This window comes from Colletotrichum acutatum, assembly GCF_030867785.1.
Source record: "Colletotrichum acutatum strain CBS 112980 chromosome Unknown BDZ83scaffold_15, whole genome shotgun sequence".
NCBI classification, from domain to species: domain Eukaryota; kingdom Fungi; phylum Ascomycota; class Sordariomycetes; order Glomerellales; family Glomerellaceae; genus Colletotrichum; species Colletotrichum acutatum.
In genome coordinates this window covers 107,404-129,822 of record NW_026849009.1, presented here as the reverse complement: position 1 = coordinate 129,822, position 22,419 = coordinate 107,404, and the positions used below count along the sequence as shown (strand labels likewise).

Sequence of the window (22,419 nt, the reverse complement as noted above, 5' to 3'; positions counted from 1 at the left end):
AGCCCGTCCGTTCCGTCAGTCGGTCTCTTTCTCTCTCTGTGTATGTATATGGTGTGTGCTGAGAGATGTAATGGGTGCGCATACACCATACCCCATATGAATTGAACAAATTCGCCTTGAACCTCCCCGCGACAGATATCTACCTACGTAGACAGAACTTTGCCCCCGAAGAACACCTTCCCACCCACCACCTCACATAAACCGTTCGGTCGTTCAAGCTAGTGAAAACAAACGTGCGGTAAACGCCACTGGAGACACGTAAGGAAAGAAAGTAAATAAATAAAAAAGCATGTGCCCGTACCTAGCGGGTATCTATTATATTCTCGTCTCCCCGTCTCCAAACAAGAACATCCGGGGAGATAAAAGCCCACTCTGGATGTGCGCGTTTGAACAATGCCATTATCATCGCTCAACAAAAGAAACACAAAGACTAGCTCAAACGTTGCTTTTTCTCTGCTTTTCTTCCTCCTTTCGCGGAGACGGTCCAAAGTCCGAAGCTATTGCATTTCCCCGAGCCTTTTCTTCTTTCGTTCCTGAATCCTGCTCTGGTTGCTTATGAATCCCATCGCGGAAAAGCAAAGAAACGAAATGTTCCCCCGATGATCAGCCAAAGTGTCGGTCGAGCCAGATCTTTGGATCATTCTTCCTCGCCATTTTCTTATTCCAGTTACACTTCTTTCCGCCTTTTGATTAACCATCGGTCTTCGAATTTAGCTGAGAAAGAGCAGAGAAAGGCAGTTCTGGGTACAGAACAAGTCTTTCCAATATAGACAATCGCGAGACAGAATCTAATAGACCGAAGCAGTTCAACATGGATCGGTCTAGAACCCCCCGATCCCAAAATCCCCCTCTCGCTTACCCTGCTCCCCATCCCAACATATACCATTAAGGTACGAATAGCATCCTTTGTCCCCCCCCCCCCTTCTTCCCGTATCCTTCCCTAAACCCTGAACCCCTCCCTCCTCTTCCGTCGCCCGTCCATGCCGGAGAAAGAGCCCCCCTCCCCCCTTTCCCCCTCTTTACCATACTAAGTGTGAGAGGATTCAAAGAAGCTAGCTAAGGTATCAGACAATGGTAAGGAGGGCAAGCACACTTCGGATACCTTACAAAACCCGGGGAGAAGCTAAAGGCCGCCAAGCCGTCCAAACACCTCAACGTAAATCCACGACACACATACACAAAGCTTCCCTTTGACAAGGTAATATCTCTACTCGGGCGTCTCCCAGCCATATCCACTCAAACTCCGGGAACCCGGCTATCGCGCACGGCAAGTCTTCTTAAACCACCAATCCTAATAGTCTAAGGAGAAGGCGGGAACATATACGGCCCCGTCTCGGCCGTCCCTCCTTCAAATAAAAAAAAAAGACGGCATTTTCATCTCCCCAAACCCCTTGTCTCTCTCTCTCATTAGCCCTCCCCGTCTCCTCCGCATCTACAAGACTTATGCTTCACTTAATCATCCCACCCTTCCTCATTGCCGGGACGTGCTGCCGTAGATACCCTGATACCCCTTCCTATTCCTTCTTGGCTTCTTCGCCACCCCTCCCTCACACAGCGAGCGAGTGAGTGACCTTTACCATGCCTGCCCCTGAAGGTGCAAAAACACAAAAAACCGTTGAAAAAAAAAAAAAAAAAAGAAAGGTCCGACTTACCTACAAACCACACCCCCCCCCCCTTCCAATCCCATCCCTCGTCCAAGAATAAAGTCCCGAGGGAGCGGAAATCGCGGGGTACGGCGGGCAGAGAAGGCGAGACGCGCGCACGTCTCGCGCCCAGAGAGGTCCTCTCCTCTCTCTCCCTTGCCTTACTGTATGTACACTGCAACTACTCCCCATGAGTCCTCCGCTCCCCCTCCGAGACCCTGTCTCCAACTTCCTCTCCCCTTCCCAACACCTGTCTAGGAAAAGAAAAAAAGCAACATAGTTTCCGAGATACGACGTTAGCTTTCCCCGATACATACGTGATTTTCGCTCATCAAGCAACCCTCTTTCATCAACAGCAACGTCCACTTGTGGTAAAGTTCCCCGGTAAGGCGCGCCGTCACGGCAAATCAAGCATCGGGCGGAAAACGATCGGATAATCAAGGATGGATGGGCGGATGATGTAGATTCAGTGAGGAACAAGTAGGCCTATCCCGGATGTCTATCTACGTCCGACAAAGAGTCGACACCTTCTTGTGGCTACCTCCCCAAAGTGACTACTTCCAGCCGCGAGCTGCGGCTAGGAAAACAAGTATTGTTTCGGTATACACAGATTAGAGCTTCCTCCCATCTGCCACAGCCCTTCAGCCTCTCCTTCTCCAAGCAGACCTCCTTCTCAGCTCGCGTGCGCGGATAGGAATGGTCCATGTGAGGAATCTAACCCACAAACTTATGAACAATCCGGGAGTGGAAGTGTGCAGATACATGGCATCATTTTCTTTTGCGACCGACTAGAAGTCAAAAAAGGTCTGTAAGAAAGACTCCTATAACACCGCCAGCTTGCCCTCATGTGTTGTTTGGAATGAACAAGAAAAAATATGAACTCCCAGTCTGCCCAAGGTTTGATTGAATCTCAAGAAACCTACGCCCCAGAATATGCCTCTCTCTTTTCGTGCGCCGTTCGCCCAATGAGGAGCTGGTTGTCCATCCGTGACATGGGGGAAAATGTCCGAATCGTCTTCAAAGCAGAACTCGAGATCTCGTACGTCCAATAGTCGTGGCTGTGAAAGCCTTTGCCAGCGCTTCTCTAATGCTGGCAATCATCAAGTCGTGACGTGGAAAATGCTTTTGCCTCGCGGCAGTGGGCCCGTCGGATTTGTGAATCGAATGGATTGGGGTTGTTGCCGTGTATCCGAACAAGTCCGTCGATAAAAGGGGGGGGGGGAGATAAAAAGTCGAGGTTGCTGACAAGCTCACAAGACGACACATTTACTCTTCCCTTCCCTTCTGCCCACTTTGCGACGATAGCGGTCGCCACCTTCCTTGTCGTCGTACCTCGCTCCGGCATCGCCGTTGATAGGCCGGGTGCTGCTTCGTCCGCCGGGCTGCGGTCTCGAGGCGGCCTGTCTCTGCCTCCTCAATATTCTGACAACGTCGTAGAATGCCTTCTCGACGTTTATGCAGTTCTTGGCCGAAGCCTCGACGAATTCGCAGCCCAGCTCGCGGGCCAGAGCGTGTCCTTCTTGTGTCGAAACTTCCCTCTCGGTGACTCTGTCGCTCTTATTGCCGACCAGCATAATTGGCACGGGCGCTTGTGGGCTGGCTGCAGAGATTGGCGAGCCTGGGTAAGACGGTGAGGACGCACATGATTCCTTGACTCGTTGGATCTGATGATGAAACCGCTTGATCCGTGAAAAGGAAGATCGTGATGAGATGCTATAGACGAGAACGAAACCTTCTCCATCTCGAATCCATTGATCTCGAAGTGCTGTATACTCTTCTTGGCCGGCAGTATCGAGAACTTCCAACATGCATGCTTGTCCGTCAATGACAACTTGCTTGCGGTACGAATCTTCGATCGTGGGGTCATACTGTTTTCGGTAGCAAGCACGGTCAGCGGGCGGCTCTTGGCGGCGACAGCAGCGGGGAAAGCATGGATTTGGGGGAAGGGGTCGAGAGAGTCGACGACCGACCGAAGAAAAGAGAATGATGATGCGTGCGAGGCAGAACGAATAGGAATAGCGACTTACTGTTTCCACGAAGTGTTGCAGGCAGAGCTGGATTGTCAAAGCGGTCTTCCCCACGCCGCCGTCGCCCAGGACCACCAACTTGTACAGCACCATTTTTCCTGCCATGATGGGCAGCTATCTGAGGCGAAGAACGATGGGAGGAAGTCGAGTCTTTGTCGTTGGAATAAGCCGCTCGATTGATGATGAGTAGCGAAAGTCAAAGCGAAGCAGAGGTAGAGGGGCGATTCGCGGGGGGCGGAACGCGAAGTGGATGGTGGTGGTGGTGGTTCGTCGGTGATTGTGAAGGTGGTGGTGGTGGAGGAAAAGACGACGAACGCCAGTCGAGAATCGATGATAGAATAGGCAAGGTAAGAAAAAAAAAAGGGTAAGACAGGTAGGTAAGTACGGATAGGTAAGGTAGGCAAGGTTGGTGGCAGCGAGTGATAGGTAGTGGAGGCCGAAAGATGGTGGTTGTGGTGGACTGGTGGTGGCTGCAGGAAGTTGGGGAGCAAGGTAGGAGCCCAAATCTTGTTGGATTTTGGAGCCCGAGCCCTGGACGTGGACAGTGGACTCTCTCCTCAGCAGACTGGTGGATTGGATCGACCGGACTGGACCCGACAAGCCAGTTAGTACGTAGCAGCAGCGACAGCGGTAGTATCAGTAGCGGCGGCAGCAGCAAGCACCAATGCAGCACTGTGACTGGGGAGGGGTCGCTCGCGGTGGGTGCCGTCTGTCCCTGCTCTCTTTTTCTCTCTCTTTCGCTCACCCTCTTCTCTTCGTCTGTCTCTCTGCCTTTGCCTGGCCGGGGCTAAGGTAGGCTGGGCTGAACCGGCAACTGGCAACTGACAGGTTGGCACACGGTCGCGCGTTGCGGATGCGAATCGGTGCGGGCGGGTTAGGTGCAAGAGGAGGCCGATGGGCAGCTCAGGTATGTGTATGTACGAATACAGTATGATTGCGCGCACCCAGGCACATATGACCTGCTGTCTGACCCTCGGGCTGGTTTGGTTTGCTTTTGTCTTTCTCTCCTTCGTCTCGTCTCGTCTCGTCTTGTCGTCTTCTTCGTCTTCTTGGATGGGCAATAGGTGTGGAGAAATGACACACACTGACTGGACTGGCGGGTCTAGCTTGGGACCTGGGCTTATGTTAGATGCTTGGGTTAGGGAGAAGGATGATACCGGGATAAAGGCGAAGCGGAGCGGAGGCGCACAGCCGACTGTTGGCTAGCCCGCCCTTCTCCTGAGAGGCTGTCAACCCTCGTTACCTCCACGCGCCAACCCGAGCCACCCAGCTCTGTATCCGCCGTAACTTGGGCTGGCCGGGATGGGACGGGGAAGGGGACTGAGTGGCAGCGAGAGTGGGAGTGGGAGTGGGAGGGGGTCGACAAGGGGACAGGGGTATAGGAACGGGTTGGAGACGAGCGAGGGAGCGAGCCACAGCAAGCAGTTCCAATTCCACCGGCCGGTTGGGGTTTGTTGGTAACAACGTCGACGGCGGCAGCGGTAACAAAACCAGCGGCGCAAAGCAGACAGACAGAAGCAGACGAAAGTTGCGGTGCAGTGCGCTGCGGTGCGATACGGTACGTACTCTCGAGGGAGCGTAGTAAGGTAGCGTACGCATGCAGTAAGGTGAGGTAAGGTAAGGTAAGGCAGGGCAGGACAGGGCAGGGTACCTGGATTGTTGGTGCTGGCGTCGCGTCGGAGAACGTACCTTTGTTGGTGTGTGGTGCGAGGTTGATAGATCACGCAGTAGTAGTGTACTCGTACGCTATCGCAATACCGTAGTGTACGCAGTCGCAGTAGTGGTCCGACCTCGACGAATCGTCGTTTAGTCGCGGCTGGTTCCTTGCGCGAGGTAAGGTAGGCCCAGGTAAGGATATGGGGATATTGAGGCAAGCCGTAATCCGCAATGCGCAAGACGAGGGTCGGGATATGGCGTGGATGATGGATGGCGATTGTCACGGTGTGCCAGTAGCGTTGTCGTCCCTCCGAGATGCGGACCAGGGCAAGCTCTGGTCGGCTCGGTTCGTCGTGAGACGTCGGTCGGAGTTGGAGAATGCTGATTCAAGCGAATCAAACGACAGCGACTGGGCAAACCTCCAAGTTAGCTCCAAGTCAGTACCACGAGCTATCCCAGGATAGAGATATGCAGATGCCTTTCTCTCGCCCCTGTTTCCTGTTTCTATGATACCTCGACGAAAGTAAGGAAATTCCAGTATCCGACGATAGGATACGGATAGACCACACGGGACTCCGTACTCCGTACACAATTAGTGTACGCAGTAGTGGCCAGTGACCAGTGACCACAGATTGGCGAAGGGATAGGCTGGGCCGATTGAGGAGAAGGCGCTGACGAAAGTGGATTGAGCTGTGTGGACGACTGGAGGGGGAAAGGCGAGGCAGGCGAGGCAGCAGGGCAATCAACGGGGTAGGAGGGGCAGTGATCAAGGATGAAGCCGGCGACGGGAGACCAGCAAGACGCTGTCTGGCATGCGCTCGGTCCAGCACACGAGGGGCGATGGGGAGAGATTGCAAAGGTGAGATGGATGCGTAAACATACCGTTAGTGCTTCCGTCTAGAGATGTGGTGAGGGGGAGAAGGAATGAATCAGCGGGCAAAAAAAAAAATCCAAGTCTTGACCCGAGGCGCGGCGGCGGGTGGGCAATGGACGGTGTTGGCCGGTTTGGGATGTCGCTTGAATGAACCACGTACAGATAGGATTCAAGGTGAGTAAGGTGAGTAAGGTGAGGTAGGTACGAATGTCAGGAACGGTTCGAACGGATATGCAATGGGGAACGAAAAAAGAGACGCGCGCGCACACGAAATCGATGGATGGAATGCGGCGACGTATCCGCACCTGATATAACAATGGAGGTAGGTACCTAGGCAGATAGCTAGCCAGACAGCAAGTCACAACTGCCTCGTTCAAAATAACAACAATAACAAGAACAACAAGAACAACAACGCCGACAATTACCTGGGAGGATGAAGCGAGACAGGTTCATCAGGCATTGTTTGGGCACCTTTACCGGCTGTGTCAATGCAGCATGCCTTTCTTCTTCTCGTGATTCTCTGATCATGATGCCAGAGATGGGTATCAATGCAATTGTCAGTGGCCTTACAGGTATGCAGTATGTGCCTGGTGATGTGGTGCCTTCCTTTTTTCCCCTGGCCCCTCCCCTCTTCATGATGGACAAATTTTTCTGATTCGCCGAGTTCAAGCGCGGCAGGTAACGAGCAGTTCCTGGTTGCATTCCATTTGGAGAGAAGGAACGGGTTGCTTGTGAATAACACCTTAGGATGCAGGCAAAATGCAGACAAGCTGCAATGACAGCCCCCAGCAGTACGTACTCCGTAAGGTATTCCGTAGGTACCCCAACCTCAATCATGAACAAATGGAAGAAACCAACATTCCATTGTTCAAACGCTACGGATAAGAAAGCACGGCCTTACCTTACCTATCGTTCCTGCGGTTTTGCACCTATCTTCGCATCCCATTTCTGGCAAGTTGCTCCAAGCACGCACTTCACCCCAATAAGAAGGTACGCAGTACCCGACATCGCGTCACAAATTGATAACAAGACGTATGCGTTGAATTTTCTACGAGCTTGAAACCATGACGGCAAATCGTAAACCACAACCCAAGAACCGGACAGCCGCCGACAAACCAAGTGGCTGATGTACCCGAGGATGCTGAAGCAGAAACAGTTCCATGGGACAAGGTATTAATTACCAAGCATCTGTCACAGCCACAACCAGCGTCTCCAAGCTACGGAGTACCTACTTGCCTACCACTAGGTTCTTGAATCAAGAACGAGGCTGCGAGCCCGCCTTCAACCTGGACGTTGAAATGGAACACAGACGGTTATGGAGATGGAGCCCCAGCCGCGCCGGCCCTGGGCGACGAAGCCTCGTGACACAGAAGACGGCGAGGCTCAGCAGCGGATGGGTGCATTTATCCTTTTCGCACCCGTGTGCTGAGGACGAGGGGCGACGGGGATGAGGACGAGGACTCGGCGGATACAGGGACACATGCCAACAGCCAACAGCCAACCGCCCACTGCCGCTCTACCCTCCATTCGCGTCGCAGCGGTCAGATACCTTCCTACCTAACGTACGGTTACCGTGTCAATGGAGAGAAGCTCTCGAGAGTCGAGAGTCGAGCTACGGATACGGCCCACGGTGTTCCCTGCTCTGTGCAAGGTGACGTTTGCCTGGACAAGAATTACAACGACACCACGCCGGCTTGGGCTCCGATTGCAGCTGCGGGTTGCGAGCTGCATGTTTCCTCCTTCCAACATTAGCGCGGCTGTCTTCAAGAACGAACCAGCTGGTATTCCATTGGGTCCAATTGACAGCCCGCGCTGACGCAGCAGCCAATCCTCCCGCTTACCTAGTCCCGCCCACCTACACATGCTACTCTCATGGGCCAGACACGCTAGAGAGCAGCTTTTTCTCAATTTTTAAAGGTGCCGTAAGTACCTTCAATGGTCGTTCACCACATTTTACTAACGGAAATCGTGGCAAATCCACAGTTGTTTTTCCTTCGCCCTGGATATACTTGTCTTGTTCTATTCTAGCCAGTGCTATCTTCAAAAGTCAACACGGAATCATTGTGGTACAGAGAAACAAAGTTGGTCTCACCACAGTTGACCGAGGCAGACATATGCCACCGTTCGTTCTTTTCCTCGCGAATGAGGTGGGTACACCGTCGTCGTGGCGGAGGCTATCCCGTCCGAACGGTAGACACCGATACGAATTTACCTGGTCCAATTTTGGTCAGCTTTCCAAGGGCAAACTTTGCATCTGCGTCTCTTCTATTTCGATACATGTTCGCCAAGGGGGTTTTTTTGCCCTCTCACATTTCATTCGGTACACCGTACAAGCCGGACACTGGGCACGAAGCTTTTATTTTGTGGCTACAAGTGGCCCACTAGGTCATCCAGGCATTTACCTTCGTGTTGCTGTCGCTGAGCGGCTTCACTCCCCGGCAGAGCCCATGCGACCACCAACTGGAAAGTTAAGCCATAATCGTCGTGCCTGCCTAGTATTTGCGGACTGTCAGACATACCTGGCAGCTGCAGCAACGAATGCACACTATCGCAAAAATCCAGCTCAAGCTTAATCGTCCGGACCATAGCTTGCTTGCCCCGGTCTGGTATCTGTCTGCGACCCGCCCTAGTCAAGGCCAATCGACTAGTGGTCAGTAGACAGAGCTGTCCCGGGCCTGGACACGGAGCTGGACCTCAAATTAGGACAACAGGGCAAACATGCCATTGCCAACGATTGGAAGAGTCAAGAGGTCAAACCTTTCCTAGACCGAGATCCAGGCCAGTCTGGTCCCTCCAAACCACCATCTCTTCACCATAAATCGCTTCATCAATTGCCTGATGATGTGATCTAAACTACTGACCCTAGCTTTCTACCAATACTTAGGGTAGCTACCCCAGCTTATGTGCCTGGTCCCGTCAGCTCGTTGGCCGCCAAGCTACTGACCTAGGTTTAGTACTTCATTGCGACGGCATATTAGACGCCGCGTTATCAAGCATCATCAACAGCGAAGTCTCCGTCACCGCAAGGTGTATCTCAGTCACAAGCATCTGAGGCAAGCAAAGCCGGCGGCGTACGAACTCCCGCAGTACAGGTGGCACATGGAAGACGTACAAGTGTGCTTCCGTTCATGCACATGACGGAGAAGAATGGAGGGAAAACGTGCCTGCGATCAGTCCTGCCACCTCTATCCGTACCTCTGCCTGACGATGCTGACCATTCGCTCGTAGCAGCAGACTCGCACCGCTCATGCCACTGCTGAAAACCTGGCCCTTGACCCGAATTCCTACTGGGCAATGCAGATGTGGCTCCCAAAGGATTGCCCACCGATGCCCACAATAGACACTAGTAATGCATGCACCTCACAGACCATCCGCCCGCTCTCACTCTCGTCACCAAGTCGGATCCCTCGCCCAGCAAGGTGCTGACCGAACCCTTAGATGCCGTGATGCCTGCCAGAACGGCTGGGGTCGGGAGGTTCACGTTTGCACAGTTCGTGCCTTGCGCTTGTCTGCCACGCTCTGCGGACTCTATCTCCTTGCGCCTGAGGCATCACCTACAGCAGAGTCCAGACATGGGATGACGATTGGGAGCCGCTAAGGCAGTACCGGGACGTCACCCCACTCGGCGCCGACCACTTCGCCCAATCGGAGGTATCCAGGCGGTACCCACCAATGACTACCGCCCACATCCTCCAACCACCGCTCGGCCTTTCGACCCCTCCATCTCTTCTCCAAACCGCCGTTTTCACCTTGCCCGAGCCACCCCCGAACCTCTCTCGGTGGTGGTTGGTTGTTGGATTTTTATTGATTCAGTAACGAGAATCGGGACCGAGGGGAGACGAAGGGAAAAAACTTTCATCATGCCTGCTCTCCCTTGCAACAGCTGCATATGCTCATCCGGCCCATTCTCGCGACCCGGCGACCGCGGCCCGCCCTGCAAACAGGGTCGGCTTTGGTGCTCGCCAAATAGCTTCCGCAGCACATCAACATCACGAGACGAGACGCCCGGACCAGTTGCTTCGACGTCATCGAGCTATTGTGACTCTGGTCGCGTTTGACCGCCTGATATACGCGGTTGACAGTGTGTGCAAGTAAGAAGAGTTCACTTATCCTATGTCTATGACGGCTTCGAAGATTGTCTGTAGCACAATCTTCGGTCCCGGCCGTACATACATGGAACGACGTGCTACGGACATAGAGTAGCGTACACAACGCAAGCAGTCATGTCTCAACCCGTCTCTCTGCCGAGCCGCTGTCTTACCGGCCTCGTGCCAGACCCAGTCTTCCGGGGCGGGCTCCGCAAGAGGCTCGCTCGCATGAGACTCTCGCGCTTCTTGCTTTCCGAAACAAAGTATCGAGCATGCCGCACCATGTTAGTTCCCGGCTGCGGCAGCACGGCCCCGTTCAACCTGCATTGGCCCAGCTTTTATCCGGGGCTCGTTCGGTCTTTGCAATCTCGTCATCGGCAGTTGTTGTCGTTCCAGTAGCCAAGAGTACGAAGACTCTGTTCTTACGATCTGCTTCTCTGGTGGGACATCCTCGGAGCCTAGTCTTCGAGTCGACCGGAACGGCCAATGGTCAACGTCGAATCAGGCCAGCGTCCGGCCAACAAACTGATTGCTTTTTTCACGCCCACTGTGTCAACTTGCTTTTTCCTCGGCTTTCGTCACATCTGAGGCTGGATACGCTGTCACTCCAAGGGCTGAATCACTCATGTCTAGTTGATTGTTTGAGAATTCAACGGTCATAAGCCGGAGGAGGTTCAAGTCAAGTCGATGCAGCCAGAACTCACACAGTTAATGTCTTGGACAGTAATTTCATTGTCTACCATTTTCCTACAGCCGTTATTATATTTGGACTGAACGACGTCTCGAAACGCTCCGTCTTCTGAAGCGAATATAGTAGCGAGAACCTTGAGAAAGCTACAATTTCCCTAACTCAGGTCTTGTCACCAGTTGTCTTATTCTCACTGTGCTGTCAATTTCGGTTGGGCTAAATAAAGAATAGCAACCTCCCAGATTCCCGAGCGACACAAAAAATAGGCTGTTGACAGCTTTGTCTGTGCCGTCACACTGCATAAATAGGGAGTAACGAGACGCCTCGATTCCCGCTATTTATTCCCAACGTCCGGATAGACAGCAAACACGACGTGGAAATTGGAGTAATCCAATCGGACGACTCCCCCGGCCTTTGGTGTGTCCTCGGCTTGCATTTGTCGTGATCCAAGTATATCTCCATTGCCGGACGTCAGTGGGAGACGGTCAACCCAAACATACTTGCCTCGGGAAACAGATGTTCGGGAAACTGACAAACCCTATGGACAAGCCGGCACGGTCGCTGTCCTTACGATTTATGTGCACGGCAGTGTGACGTGTCTACGGTGAAGTTCACGAGAGTGGGGTTCTGGAGGCACTAGGAGACGAAAGTCTGTGACGGCCTCCCGGCCCGGTTCACTGCCAATCGTTCAGCTAGCGGAGGCTACAAGGTTGTTTGGTTCCAAAACTTTTTCCAAAGTGTGAGTTTACCTTGGCCATGAGCAAGCTTAGACAGAGTTATCCAAAGGGGTACGGGACTGCGTCTGCCAGAAGTGCTGCAGCGCTGCCCTGCCTGCCTCGGTGCGTTGACCTTGTCAGTCATCACACGAGGCACGGAGGGAATCGCAGCCACGAGCGTAGGGTCGCCATCTTGAAACACGCGCGGCCAAATGACCATCCCGTGGATCCAGAAGCCATCGCACAGTAACGCGTTTAATTTTCCCCGGCCCAGGGGATGCTTAGAGCCAGCGTTGAAGCCGGCGCTACATACCACCGGACGGACGGTCTTGGGATGGTCGACTTGGGCCGGAAGAAGAGGCCTCGAAACACCCAAAGGCGCACTTGATGACTTACAAGACCATCTTGCGGCATAACGACAGAGTTACGCATTCAATCTGTCTGACTTTCGAATACAGGCTGTCACAATCTCGGCTTCCCAAGTTTGTCAACACCGTTTGCGTTGCCGGTAGGTATTTGGAACGACGTAAGACTTTCAGAACCTTCAATTTCCTTTCGATCCAAGGGGGGAATCGAAATTACCTTTCCCCCTTCTCAAGCCCCAACATCTCAATACGAAACACGATTTCAAGATGAGCGCTACCAGCCGCCAAAGCATAACGGAGCCCAACCCCTTGACCTAGCATAAGCATAGCTCGGCTGTGCCCGTGTAACGGCCCGCGGAGGAAGGGGGGCACATGGGGATGGAAGGACGGGATAGAAAAAGAAACGACGAGACAAGAATAAGAAATCAAAACGCCTTTCAGCCGCGAACGCACGACTAGCCAACCCGTCCAATGGTTTGCAAAACAATAGGCACAATGACATAAATGACAGCACGCGTTATGTAGGTACTGCGCAACTTTTTCGGGAGATGATAGGGGTCCCGTTTAGCCACGTTCTTCCCATGTTTCCATTAAACTTTTGTTTTTTCTTTGGCCCTGCCAAGACTTCCAACTGCCGAGATTTGATGGGATGGGACCATTCAGATGTTTATTGTGGTAAAATGCAAGAAAGCTACCTTGCCCACCCTTCCGATCTCAATCTCTCGAGAAGAATGAGTGTTTGCTAGTCTGGAGATCGGGAAGAGAGAGACATAGAGACTCATATTGGAGATACGAGTTTGGAAGGGGGGTGAGGAGGAGGCTAGAGACAGCTTTGCTGCACAGGCAGAATGGAAATGGTAGTAATTGGCATCCCGCCGTCTCCAACCCCCCACGTCACACTCGCGAACGTCGTTCTGATCTTAGTGTTGTGACATCGGAGCTACGGGGAAGTATTACCTGGATTTACATATTACCAGTCGCGTAGACACAATACAGCAGTTCAATATTTTTGTCCGTGAAGACATAGAAGAGAAACAGAGACGTTCTAATTCTCTATCCGCCCGAGTGACGTAGTCGGAAGTCGATAAGCCTCTTCACGCAGCCGATCTGATATGTCCACAGAGAGACGCATCGGCAGTCCGGCAGTCTAGGCCAGTCTCTGTCTCCATCCATCTCTCACGCTATGCCTTTTCTTTTAGCGACAACCTCGCCAATGACGGAAGATAATTCCAGACACCTTGAAGATGGTACGAGAAGATACCACCTCCGATGGACATCAGGATCACGAAATCGAGATACACGATTAAACCGGGGGTGGGGGGCTGGTTCAGGTGGTAATGGGAATGAGCTTGAACGCTTGAACGCCGGGACAACTGGAAAAGCTGGAAATTTGATCGGTTCCATCGCCCCGGCGCTCAAGGTCCCGATTCGGGTCTTCTCCTCCGTGTAGAGTCGCCTTCCGAGCACCAGGCGGCAAGCACGGTGCACCCCGCTTCCTGCTCCCTCCCCCACCCCCCGCGGTGCACGGTGGTGTCGTCCCGGACGCCCGGGCCTCCGAAAACTTATTGTGTAGAGAACGACGACGTCTCGGGGAGAAGACCGTCTGCGCGAGTGGGTGTCCCGCCGATGCGGCGCGATCTTACGTCGCGTACAGATAGGTGTCTCCCTTTGATCATTCAAGAGATTGCTACGTACGTTGCCATGGATTGGCGGATTGCCCGATCACTCTTGCGAACTAGATATTGCTGGGAGAAACATGGGAGATGAGGTAAGAGTCGAATGACTCCGTGTAAAGGGGAGGTTGGATTAAGAATCTGGGAAAAACGTCACGCACCAGGGGAGAGGCTGGGCCGTACTTGTTTCTTTTTCAATTGGGCAGTCTGTTATAATGGATGCTTGGCTTGAGCAGCTTGCTCATGTTTTGCGGCGAGTTCCTGATATGGCGTTGTCAGTTTTACGTCCGTAATGCAAGCCGGAACAGAGGGCTCGATGACATCTGACCCACCCCTAATTCGTCTTTTCTTTGCTCTGTTCTCCACACGAGCTGTCTCTCTGCATCTTCCACGGTTCTTCTCGGGCGTAAGGCTGATAGCTTGTGTCCCTCGAACGTCGGGCACACCGTGTCGTTGGGCAACACTTTTTCTTGACGTGCCGCGGGATATGACATGCAGCTCTGCAGATCTGCCGCTGTCCATTCCTGGTCTCACCACTCGACGTTGACGTTTACGGGAATTTGACTCTTGCCTACCGGCTAGTGAGACATTGGGGGCCAAGTCCACCAAGGAAAGAATTATACGAGAAGAAGGGGCTCCTGCAGGAAGGTTGCAGGAAGCAGGTGGTTGATTCTTATTCTTTTGCGGCTGAGAGTAGGGAGGGTCTTGGAGCGTGTGAGATGGAAGGGTTGGGTACATTAGAGCCAAGCTTTGTCGGTGGGTGACAGATAAGGCTACGTAACTTGTGTGTGTGTGTGTGTGGATGGAGCTGTTTTGGTCGGTGTGATGAGTGTTAAGAGTGTTTGGCGGACACTCTTGCGCACATTAGGGAGCAGTGGTGGACTTAATGTAAAGTCATTTTCGCATGCTACATTAACCATCTGTTTGCTAGTGATTCCGGTAGAGATGTGTATTTGAGCGTTCAGATATCTCTTCTTAATCGTCTCTAACCTCGTGAAATGGTATTTGGTAGATAAGTATGCCGTTTCTTGTATTTTTTGGCCAACTTTCTATGCCGTTCTTTAGTCGAAGCCGATCATTTTGTATATGCAAATTCGATTCTCCTTCTAGGTCAAGATGCGACTCTAGGTGGCTGCAGGTTGAACTAGAGGCGTCCCATGTCGTCTTACGCAGCAGGCTCACCCACGAGCCCTGCGGCAACTCGGCTTGATGTACTTTAAGCCATCCCGGTATTTGGAAGAGCTGCTTCTTTGCGTAAGCGTTCATGGATCAAGAGGTGCTTGGGTGAGGAAGTGTTCTGTATGCATTGATCAAGTTAGTATGGCCCGCGTTCACTCATGCTTTCTCCATCGTCTTTTGTGTATCTTTTGATGCTGCCTGGTAGATGTTATCACGCGGGAGCTTGAAAAACTCTAAGAGTATTTGAAAAGGAAATACCGTCTAGTCTAAGAACAGAGTTTTCAGTAGTACTGATTGAACTCGAAGTTAAAATGAGCTATTTATTAATGCAATAACAGTCACCGGATCACCACTTGCAGTATCGAAGGAAGATGCCATCTGGCGAGCCTGTCACAAGACTTGAATTGCTGGTGATAAAGGGAGATGTGAGAAACCATGCTTGGGAGGATTTGGGGCTGAGTTCCGGCCTGTATTTTTGCAAGTGAACCTACCAAACATGGTCCTGCAACTCGCTACAAGAATTGCTAGAGTTGAAACCATAGAGAGAAGCCATGACACTGCATATGTGACATGAGCTTCTACTTGAGATGTCGAAGCAGCGGCAATCCACACTCACACCTTCCAAATTGATATTTAAACATAAACTATTAGACGGCCACCAATCTATACGGCTGGGCATCACGATTAAAGGACTATTTAACCTAGAGCCTCGATTACGAAGCTAGAATTGAGTCAGCAAAGGAAACTTGCATGGTGGGCCTTCACCTCCCAATGCTTGAGGCGAGCTGAGAACAACCTTTCATTCTTCGTCCTCGCTAGTCCCGACAAGACGATCCATGATCGGATTATATTGACGTTTCGAATGACGCTCCCCCGGGGGGGGGGGGGGCGTTTCCTTCATTTGCCCCTGATGTATCCCAGAGGAATACGCCTCAAGAGAACCAAAAGAAAAGCGTGCGTGTATGAAAATGATGACTTTGCTAAACGGGCCGTCCTAGATGTGGATGATGGACGGCCAGGATAAGTCAAAACCACAGACACAGTTGACTTCGGACTGGTCTGAGTACCTTGACGGCGCAATCAAGGTGCCTTCATCCATACTACCAGGCCAATCAGTGGCATGGAAGATTGGTCAAGAGCACCGTCCGTGATTATATGTTCTTCTCGGAGGCATCATTGCAAGACATAGCAAATGCTCTTCTGCCCCGCGGAAGACGGAATCGCAAAAGTCTGCGCCGCAGTGCGCGTCCACCAATATACTGACGACACCAGCGATGCTCTCTGGTTTCTTTGAGTTTGAAGATGGAGCTCCAGCGCAGAGAACTCAAGTGACAACTTCAGGCTGGTTGAGAGGATGCTTATCGTGAATGTCATGGTCGATCTGGATCCTCAGAACCTTCGCACGAGTGTAGTGACACTGCCCTCATCCTGTAAGTCTCTACTATCCGCGCGGCGTTTGCACTGAGAATAGGAAGAGAAGGTCAAGGAGGGAATCCACCTAGTAATTAGAGTATTCTCCGGGATTCCATCTCTATCAGGTTTTCACAAGACAAAGGACAGATAAGTTCGGCTCATTACTATCTAAGACAACGGGACTTCATCTTGCGTGGCACCCATTCTTTTGTATATAATAATGAGTCTCGCACGGTTTATAATCAACAAGAACATCCTCCGAGTATTGCTGCCGTGCTATTAAGCTCAATGACAATACTTTTGGCAGATACTAATCCCTTGCATATATTAGTTGACACTTCTTCCTCGAACCGCATTTGATTATGTCTCAGAATGCCTCGAAGGGCATGTATAAGATCCGAATAGAAGTTATAGAAAGGAAAAGCTGAAAAAAAAGGGGATCGCCTGTGGGATTCGAAACCACAAGCTGCAGCCCGGTAAATCTGCTCTCAGGCTTTGGTTATTAATATCGTTGGCTTCTGGGCAACTTTCCCTTTCTTGCTGCTGTTGAGAATTTGCGAGGTGAATTGGACTATAGACCCTCCTGCCTGTGCCGTATATTCACCGTCGATTATTGTGTCCACTCCATCAAGACGCATGATACAGAAGAAAGTGGAAAAGCCCGAACACTCAATATCACAGTTAACAATGCGCTTGAGATCCGTTCCTGAATATGGACTAAATATACCATCATCCCTCAAACACCCAACCGCCTCGCAACCTCCTCAAACCCACCCTCCCCCTCCTTAACCCAAATATCAACCCATCCCTTGGCATCCTCATACCTCTCGCTCCCAACCTCCCAATCCTCCTCCTCCGGCCTCTCAATATAAACAGTCCTCATCCCCCGCCCCCTCGCAGCCATCAAATCCCCCAAATGCGCCGCCACCATCGCAACCTCCCTCGCCTTCCCACCACCACCGCCGGCCAAAGCCTCCACGGCGCCATCATATACCGCCTTATTAGGCTTATATGCCCTGAAATCCTCCGCCGACAAAATCTTCCTAAACCCGAGCCCGCCAAACGAATCCAGATCCCCCAACAGCGTCCTGTTCCCGTTGCTCAGCGTCGAGGTGACGTATCTCCCACCCAACCTGCGCAACCCTTCCACGGAATCCGCCCACGGCCGGAGACGGTGCCACACGAGGCTCAGCTCGCGAATCTCGTCGGGGGAGTAGATCCCTTCCAACCCCCACCCCTGCAAGAGCTCGACGAGGCTGTCGTGGTGGTGCGCGTCAATGTCTTTCCAGGGTGTCTGCTCGGGCACGTAGCTGCGCACGAAGCGCATGTAGGAGATTCGCCACTCTTGGGCAAAGGCTGGCCAGTTTGTTGTTGCGAGCTTTTCTAGCTTTTCTTTTGTGTCCTTGTCATTGCTGGTGGACGTAGAAGGGGGAGAGGAGGAAGAGGCGAGCTTGGCTTTTGCGCGGGAGGTGAGTTCGTCCACCACCGAGGACCGCCAGTCCACGACTGTGCCAAAGACGTCGAATGTCAAGGCCTTTAGGTCGCGAAGGTTCTCTGCCTTGATGTTCGGGAGGTCGCCTGCTATGCCGGACATGTTTCCTTTATTTCGAGCTAGTTGTTGGAAACTGTGTTATCTTTGATCTCACTTTTCTCTTTACTTTGATAGAGTCTTTGGCTGGAAATCCTGGAAAATTGCTTCAAATGACCAAGCTTGGGAGTATATGAAACCGAGCAAATCCTGGAAAGGGAAACTGTTGTAGTATAAAGAGCGTAGAGGGGGAAGTCTATCAAACCTGGAGGCGGGGTCGGATTGCTGACTGATCCATCCCGAACCCCGCCTGTTCTCTCGGACCCGGGAGGGGCCGCGGTAAGACGACGTCCCGCTCGGGTAGCCCGGGCGGGCGAGGAATGCCAGACAGACCTGAAGACGTGTGCTCAGGAAACTTTGTGATATCCTCTTACCATCTGTTGAGTAATCTGAGATGCACCCGAGGAATTAGAAGTTTACGGTTCTTTTTTTAATCATCAACGGTGATCAAAACTGGCCGCGGAAACGACCTCATCGGAAACATCAAGTATGATCCAAATCCAGCTCTCATGAACGAAACTTTACGTATAAGGAGCGAAAGAACATGAGCCAAGACATGTCTGGAATTCTTTCCAAGAATGAAATGCGGTACATGTTGGTGTAATGCGGCTCCGTGAAGTGCGTCACATTTACCATCTTCCGAGAGCCCGCTCGCCACGCATCTATCTCGAACATACATGGTCGCTGAGCCTCCGCAATAAACAAGCACAAGAGTAAAAGTAACCATGACAAGAAGTAATACGATCTCTATCAACCTCACAGTCACGCTCTCTGCTTTACACGGAGCATTCGGAACCGAAACATCTCGATGACGAAACAGCATTTGAATCTACGTGTTTAACTACCCACACCAAGAAGCAAACACGAATTCCCTAGGAACAAAGCCATCACCTCCCACATGAAGTCTTTGAAGAATCGTATGGACATCTTGAATTCACACAGACATCCACAAAGTTCAACGGCGGGCTGATCGGGAATAATTTCAAATATCCCAGCAGCCCCAATCTCGGGTTGCTCAAAGCCCTGCCTACTCAAACGCCCTATCCCCTGTTCATCAGGTTAAACGAAACATACCGTATGCCTCCCCTCCATTTCGTCTCTCTGAAAGCCTTGTTTCATATCTGCGATGACGTCCGAAACAAGTGGATCGTGTGGCTCAGTTTCTTCCGGGACGGAAAACATGCGTGCAAGTGTATACAAAATGACAGCCTAATCTCCAGGAACCAGGCCCTCGGCTGTGCGCATTGTTGACCTGGGTCTGTGAAGTCGTTTTTCGATTCCTCAAATACGGATACCCGGTACTCAGAGACGACTGGGGGCCCAAAGAAAAAGGGGGAACACGAGTAAGGAGATTGTGTCACACCCAAAGACGAAGCGACGGTGAAAGATGCCAGGCGAGACGGGCGAGATCTTTGTGAAGTCCGTGTCGACGGATCTAGACAAAGTTCATGTTCGATATCTGATGACGGAGACGCCTAATGTGTGCCCAACCTGGTTTGCGAGGAATCGACGTGCCTTCATTGGATATTTTGATATCTGGTTAGCCAGGGAAGTAGCAAAGATCGCGCCGTGATCAAATCACGCAGTCTTCCTTCACCCGATGGTGCCGGCCAGGCTGAGTCTTCGAGTCGGTCTCGTGGCGTGTAAGCCAGACCATCAGTCGGAGACCAAGCCAGCTTGGCAGGCATGTAATTCATCTTCGCGGTCCTCTTTGTTACGCTCATGTGTGGAACTGCAATTTCTTGCTTTGTGTCATTGTCGCCTTGGATGGACGCGAACGGAAACAAACAACGGCTGAGACCTCGGCTCGTCCTTCGCGTGGCAACACGGAACGCGGCCTCAACCCCTTTGACCGCGCAGCCGTGTTTGAGTCAGTAATACGGATAGAGCCTGAGACCGAACGCTTCTCTTGAATAGCAAGCACCGGCGCAAGGCTTGCATCCCGGTGATCATGTTTGATCCATGGCCTTCGGAAATTCGGGCATCACCGTCCTGCACTTTGAGGATCAGGGTCGTGAAGGACTCCCGCTGCTGTTCTGGCTCCCCATTGTCATGATTAGCTCACCTAACCTCCGAGTGCTGGCCATCGTTCATCATCTTGTATGCTGTTCCACCCTCATCCTCGCTCGCTTACAGCCAACCGATATTCGCTGATGTTTCGAAGGACGCCCTAGTCGTCAAGTGGCCCAGCGACACTGAGGATTGGGCACCCGCTCTTGTAGTGTGCTCTATGGTAAAGGCACCACGCCTTCGTTCATCTCGGTGTGCCTCGCCGATGATGGAGCCCGTCGAGGTATGTCTTTTGGCACCGTCTTAATATTGCAGTGCAACACGCCGACCTCGCCGGCCCCGGATATTTGCCGTCAGGCGGGGGCCCCAAGGACCAGGGGCAGTGGCGGACTGAGTTGCCAAATGCGCGCACTGACGGCGTTCGTGGCTGCTCAGATGAAAGATCAAGGGGAAATCTTGGTCGTGGCAGAACACGTCTGCCCTCCCGCAGATGCACGCGGCGTTCGGTTCCCCATGCTTTGATGTGAATAAGCTAAATATCTAGCACTAACAGTTAGTCCAGACGGATAGCCACAAGACGGTGTGTTGCGGATTGCGTTGCCCACGTGGCAGAGTCGTCCAAAATAGCAGAAACAATGTCAGAAATTCCCGGCCAAATGATATGTTGGCAGAAGAAAATGAGATGGATCACTGATGGGGGCGAACATGGTTGACCAAGAGATGAGGCTGCTTTGGGAAGCCACGGGAAATGACCTCTCCATCTTTTGCGCAAAGTTTTTGACTGCCTCGTATGACGCGGGTGCGAGATGATACTACTGTGTAAAGTGATGGGGCGAGAGCGAATCTGTTTCGCTGACGCAGCCTCTTGTGCCTCCTCATGTTTCCCAAGCGTACTTCGGTAAACGGCGGTCTCTTCTTTTTCGTGGCGGCAGTGAATTTTCGACTCCCATTCGTGGGGGATCTGAATTATGCCAATTTGTGAGTCTGGAACTCTGAATTGAGTTTTGCGCCGTGTTCGACGGTCGCCTAAAGTACAACCTTGCAATTATACCGATCCTGTTTTCTCCCCTCATGATTTCGCGCTTTACAAAAGACCTGGCCTGCTGTTACATAGAGACGCATGTCATTCGTGTGCGGAAGATTAAATCCCCTGCAGCTGCATTGAAAAATGCTCACGTTAAGCAATTGTGCGTTCGCTGGGGCTTGTCACAAACGGTTGTGATAGAGCTGCATATGCTCCGCTTTACTTTGAGAACGGGGGCCAGACGTTACTGAAGTTGGTATGGCTTGACCCGGACGGCGAAGAGAGTTCAACGTGGCGTTGTTGACGGTTGCTATCCCACGTCCTCCCGGCTGATGAGGCTGCGGAAATGGTCGATGTCATGTTCAAACGCCTCTGCCATTTTCTCCCAAATATCAGGAGTGCGGGTGGCGTTTAGTCGTTGCAGAAAGATCGATGGTGGCAGTGGCTAGGAGACGGGCCGGACACTAGCACCAAGACAAATTGCTCTTCGGCCGTGGTTGTTGACTATTAACCGACAGTTTGGTCCATTTCGCAGCGGGTCTTGTGGCGTTGTGCCCAATATCTTCAAAGTCAAATGGCTCGTTGCAGCCTTAGAAGCTTGGTGTCATTGAGTCACGAACCGTCGTTTCTCAAGGAGACATCGCGTTCGTCCCACCAGGCAGCGCCGCAGATCATGCGTGTTGGTTCGTGGTCATGGGTATGGAAAGCCACTACGCACAGTATATTGTAGCGAGCAGCGAGACCGGGGAAGACATCCGGATGAAGATAATGCGTGATAACTCGAAGCTGCGTGTTTGCTCTACGAACACGCCGCACATGGAGTTGAGAGGATTTTCTCCACTCTCCGCGATGTTTGCTGTCGTTAGAGGTGCTCGCGCCATTTGCAGAATGCTTGTTCCCTGTGCCTGGTTTTTGGAGAAGCAGAACCCTGAATTGAGTTGGGACTTGAGAGTTGGGCGCGCCGGGAGAGCATTCCAAAACATCCGAGCTGACACCATGCCGACCGAATTGGCCGGCTGGCCTATTAGCGCAAGCCTTTCGTAGAATCGCACAAGATATTGCTTTTTCGGAACCTTGCTCGTCTGTTGGTGCTATGAGGATCAGAGGATTGGTGTCTCCTTGGCGAACGGCAGCGGCGGAACAAGAACATCGCGGGATCGGACGAAGGTCCGATGCTGACGAGAAGGCGGCCATCAACTAGAGACCGGGGACCTTGACGGTTCGTGAGGGGAAAGCCTTGGTTGCTATCCGGATATCCTTCATGATAAGAGCCCCTCTAGGTCTTTAGGTTATAGACGCCGATTCCGAACCTGTTTAGTGCATAGAATTTGAGCGGGATCGTACCTGAGATTGTTGGGAGGGGGCGCGAACCGATGCGTCGGCGCCGGAGGCTTACAAGCCTGCCGAGTGGTGTACTTGCAGGGCTGTAGAGGCTGGGAATGCAATCTGGTTTGCACGGCCATGGTCTCCTTGTT

At 52.2% G+C, this 22,419-nt stretch overlaps 5 protein-coding genes across 5 annotated transcripts; all 5 read right to left on the bottom strand.

Annotated features, from left to right (window-relative positions):
- Nucleotides 1-351: 351 nt before the first annotated feature.
- BDZ83DRAFT_607919 (uncharacterized protein) lies at nt 352-1,089 on the bottom strand. The gene is made up of 3 exons (XM_060507456.1): nt 1,050-1,089; nt 803-890; nt 352-744 (listed from the first exon to the last, which is right to left on the bottom strand). Exon 3 carries the CDS (start codon nt 696-698, stop codon nt 498-500), a length of 201 nt encoding a protein of 66 aa, XP_060368778.1. The 5' UTR covers nt 699-744; nt 803-890; nt 1,050-1,089; the 3' UTR covers nt 352-497.
- Nucleotides 1,090-2,794: 1,705 nt separating this feature from the next.
- Nucleotides 2,795-4,025, bottom strand: BDZ83DRAFT_99076 (ras-2 protein). Its single transcript, XM_060516047.1, has 2 exons — nt 3,671-4,025; nt 2,795-3,511 (listed from the first exon to the last, which is right to left on the bottom strand). The coding sequence occupies exons 1-2, from the start codon at nt 3,773-3,775 to the stop codon at nt 2,894-2,896; spliced, it is 723 nt and encodes a 240-aa protein (XP_060368777.1). The 5' UTR covers nt 3,776-4,025; the 3' UTR covers nt 2,795-2,893.
- A 3,679-nt stretch (nt 4,026-7,704) lies between these two features.
- On the bottom strand, nt 7,705-8,188 carry BDZ83DRAFT_98998 (uncharacterized protein). Its single transcript, XM_060516045.1, has 2 exons — nt 8,042-8,188; nt 7,705-7,939 (listed from the first exon to the last, which is right to left on the bottom strand). Exons 1-2 carry the CDS (start codon nt 8,061-8,063, stop codon nt 7,758-7,760), a joined length of 204 nt encoding a protein of 67 aa, XP_060368776.1. The 5' UTR covers nt 8,064-8,188; the 3' UTR covers nt 7,705-7,757.
- An 8,484-nt stretch (nt 8,189-16,672) lies between these two features.
- On the bottom strand, nt 16,673-18,094 carry BDZ83DRAFT_607850 (haloacid dehalogenase). The gene has a single exon (XM_060507455.1). It carries the CDS (start codon nt 17,914-17,916, stop codon nt 17,059-17,061), a length of 858 nt encoding a protein of 285 aa, XP_060368775.1. The 5' UTR covers nt 17,917-18,094; the 3' UTR covers nt 16,673-17,058.
- Nucleotides 18,095-21,200: 3,106 nt separating this feature from the next.
- Nucleotides 21,201-22,237, bottom strand: BDZ83DRAFT_98839 (uncharacterized protein). Its single transcript, XM_060516044.1, has 2 exons — nt 21,565-22,237; nt 21,201-21,506 (listed from the first exon to the last, which is right to left on the bottom strand). The coding sequence occupies exons 1-2, from the start codon at nt 22,136-22,138 to the stop codon at nt 21,409-21,411; spliced, it is 672 nt and encodes a 223-aa protein (XP_060368774.1). The 5' UTR covers nt 22,139-22,237; the 3' UTR covers nt 21,201-21,408.
- Between the last annotated feature and the right edge of the window lie 182 nt (nt 22,238-22,419).

Coding starts and splice junctions, on each gene's coding strand:
- BDZ83DRAFT_607919 (XM_060507456.1), bottom strand. CDS start 698: ATGGTTAATCAAAAGGCGGAAAGAAGTGTAACTGGAATAAGAAAATGG.
- BDZ83DRAFT_99076 (XM_060516047.1), bottom strand. CDS start 3,775: ATGGCAGGAAAAATGGTGCTGTACAAGTTGGTGGTCCTGGGCGACGGC. Junction 3,512..3,670: donor TGCAACACTTCGTGGAAACA/GTAAGTCGCTAT, acceptor TACCGAAAACAG/TATGACCCCACGATCGAAGA.
- BDZ83DRAFT_98998 (XM_060516045.1), bottom strand. CDS start 8,063: ATGTGTAGGTGGGCGGGACTAG. Junction 7,940..8,041: donor GTGTAGGTGGGCGGGACTAG/GTAAGCGGGAGG, acceptor TAATGTTGGAAG/GAGGAAACATGCAGCTCGCA.
- BDZ83DRAFT_607850 (XM_060507455.1), bottom strand. CDS start 17,916: ATGTCCGGCATAGCAGGCGACCTCCCGAACATCAAGGCAGAGAACCTT.
- BDZ83DRAFT_98839 (XM_060516044.1), bottom strand. CDS start 22,138: ATGGCCGCCTTCTCGTCAGCATCGGACCTTCGTCCGATCCCGCGATGT. Junction 21,507..21,564: donor TGTCTCCTTGAGAAACGACG/GTTCGTGACTCA, acceptor TTGACTTTGAAG/ATATTGGGCACAACGCCACA.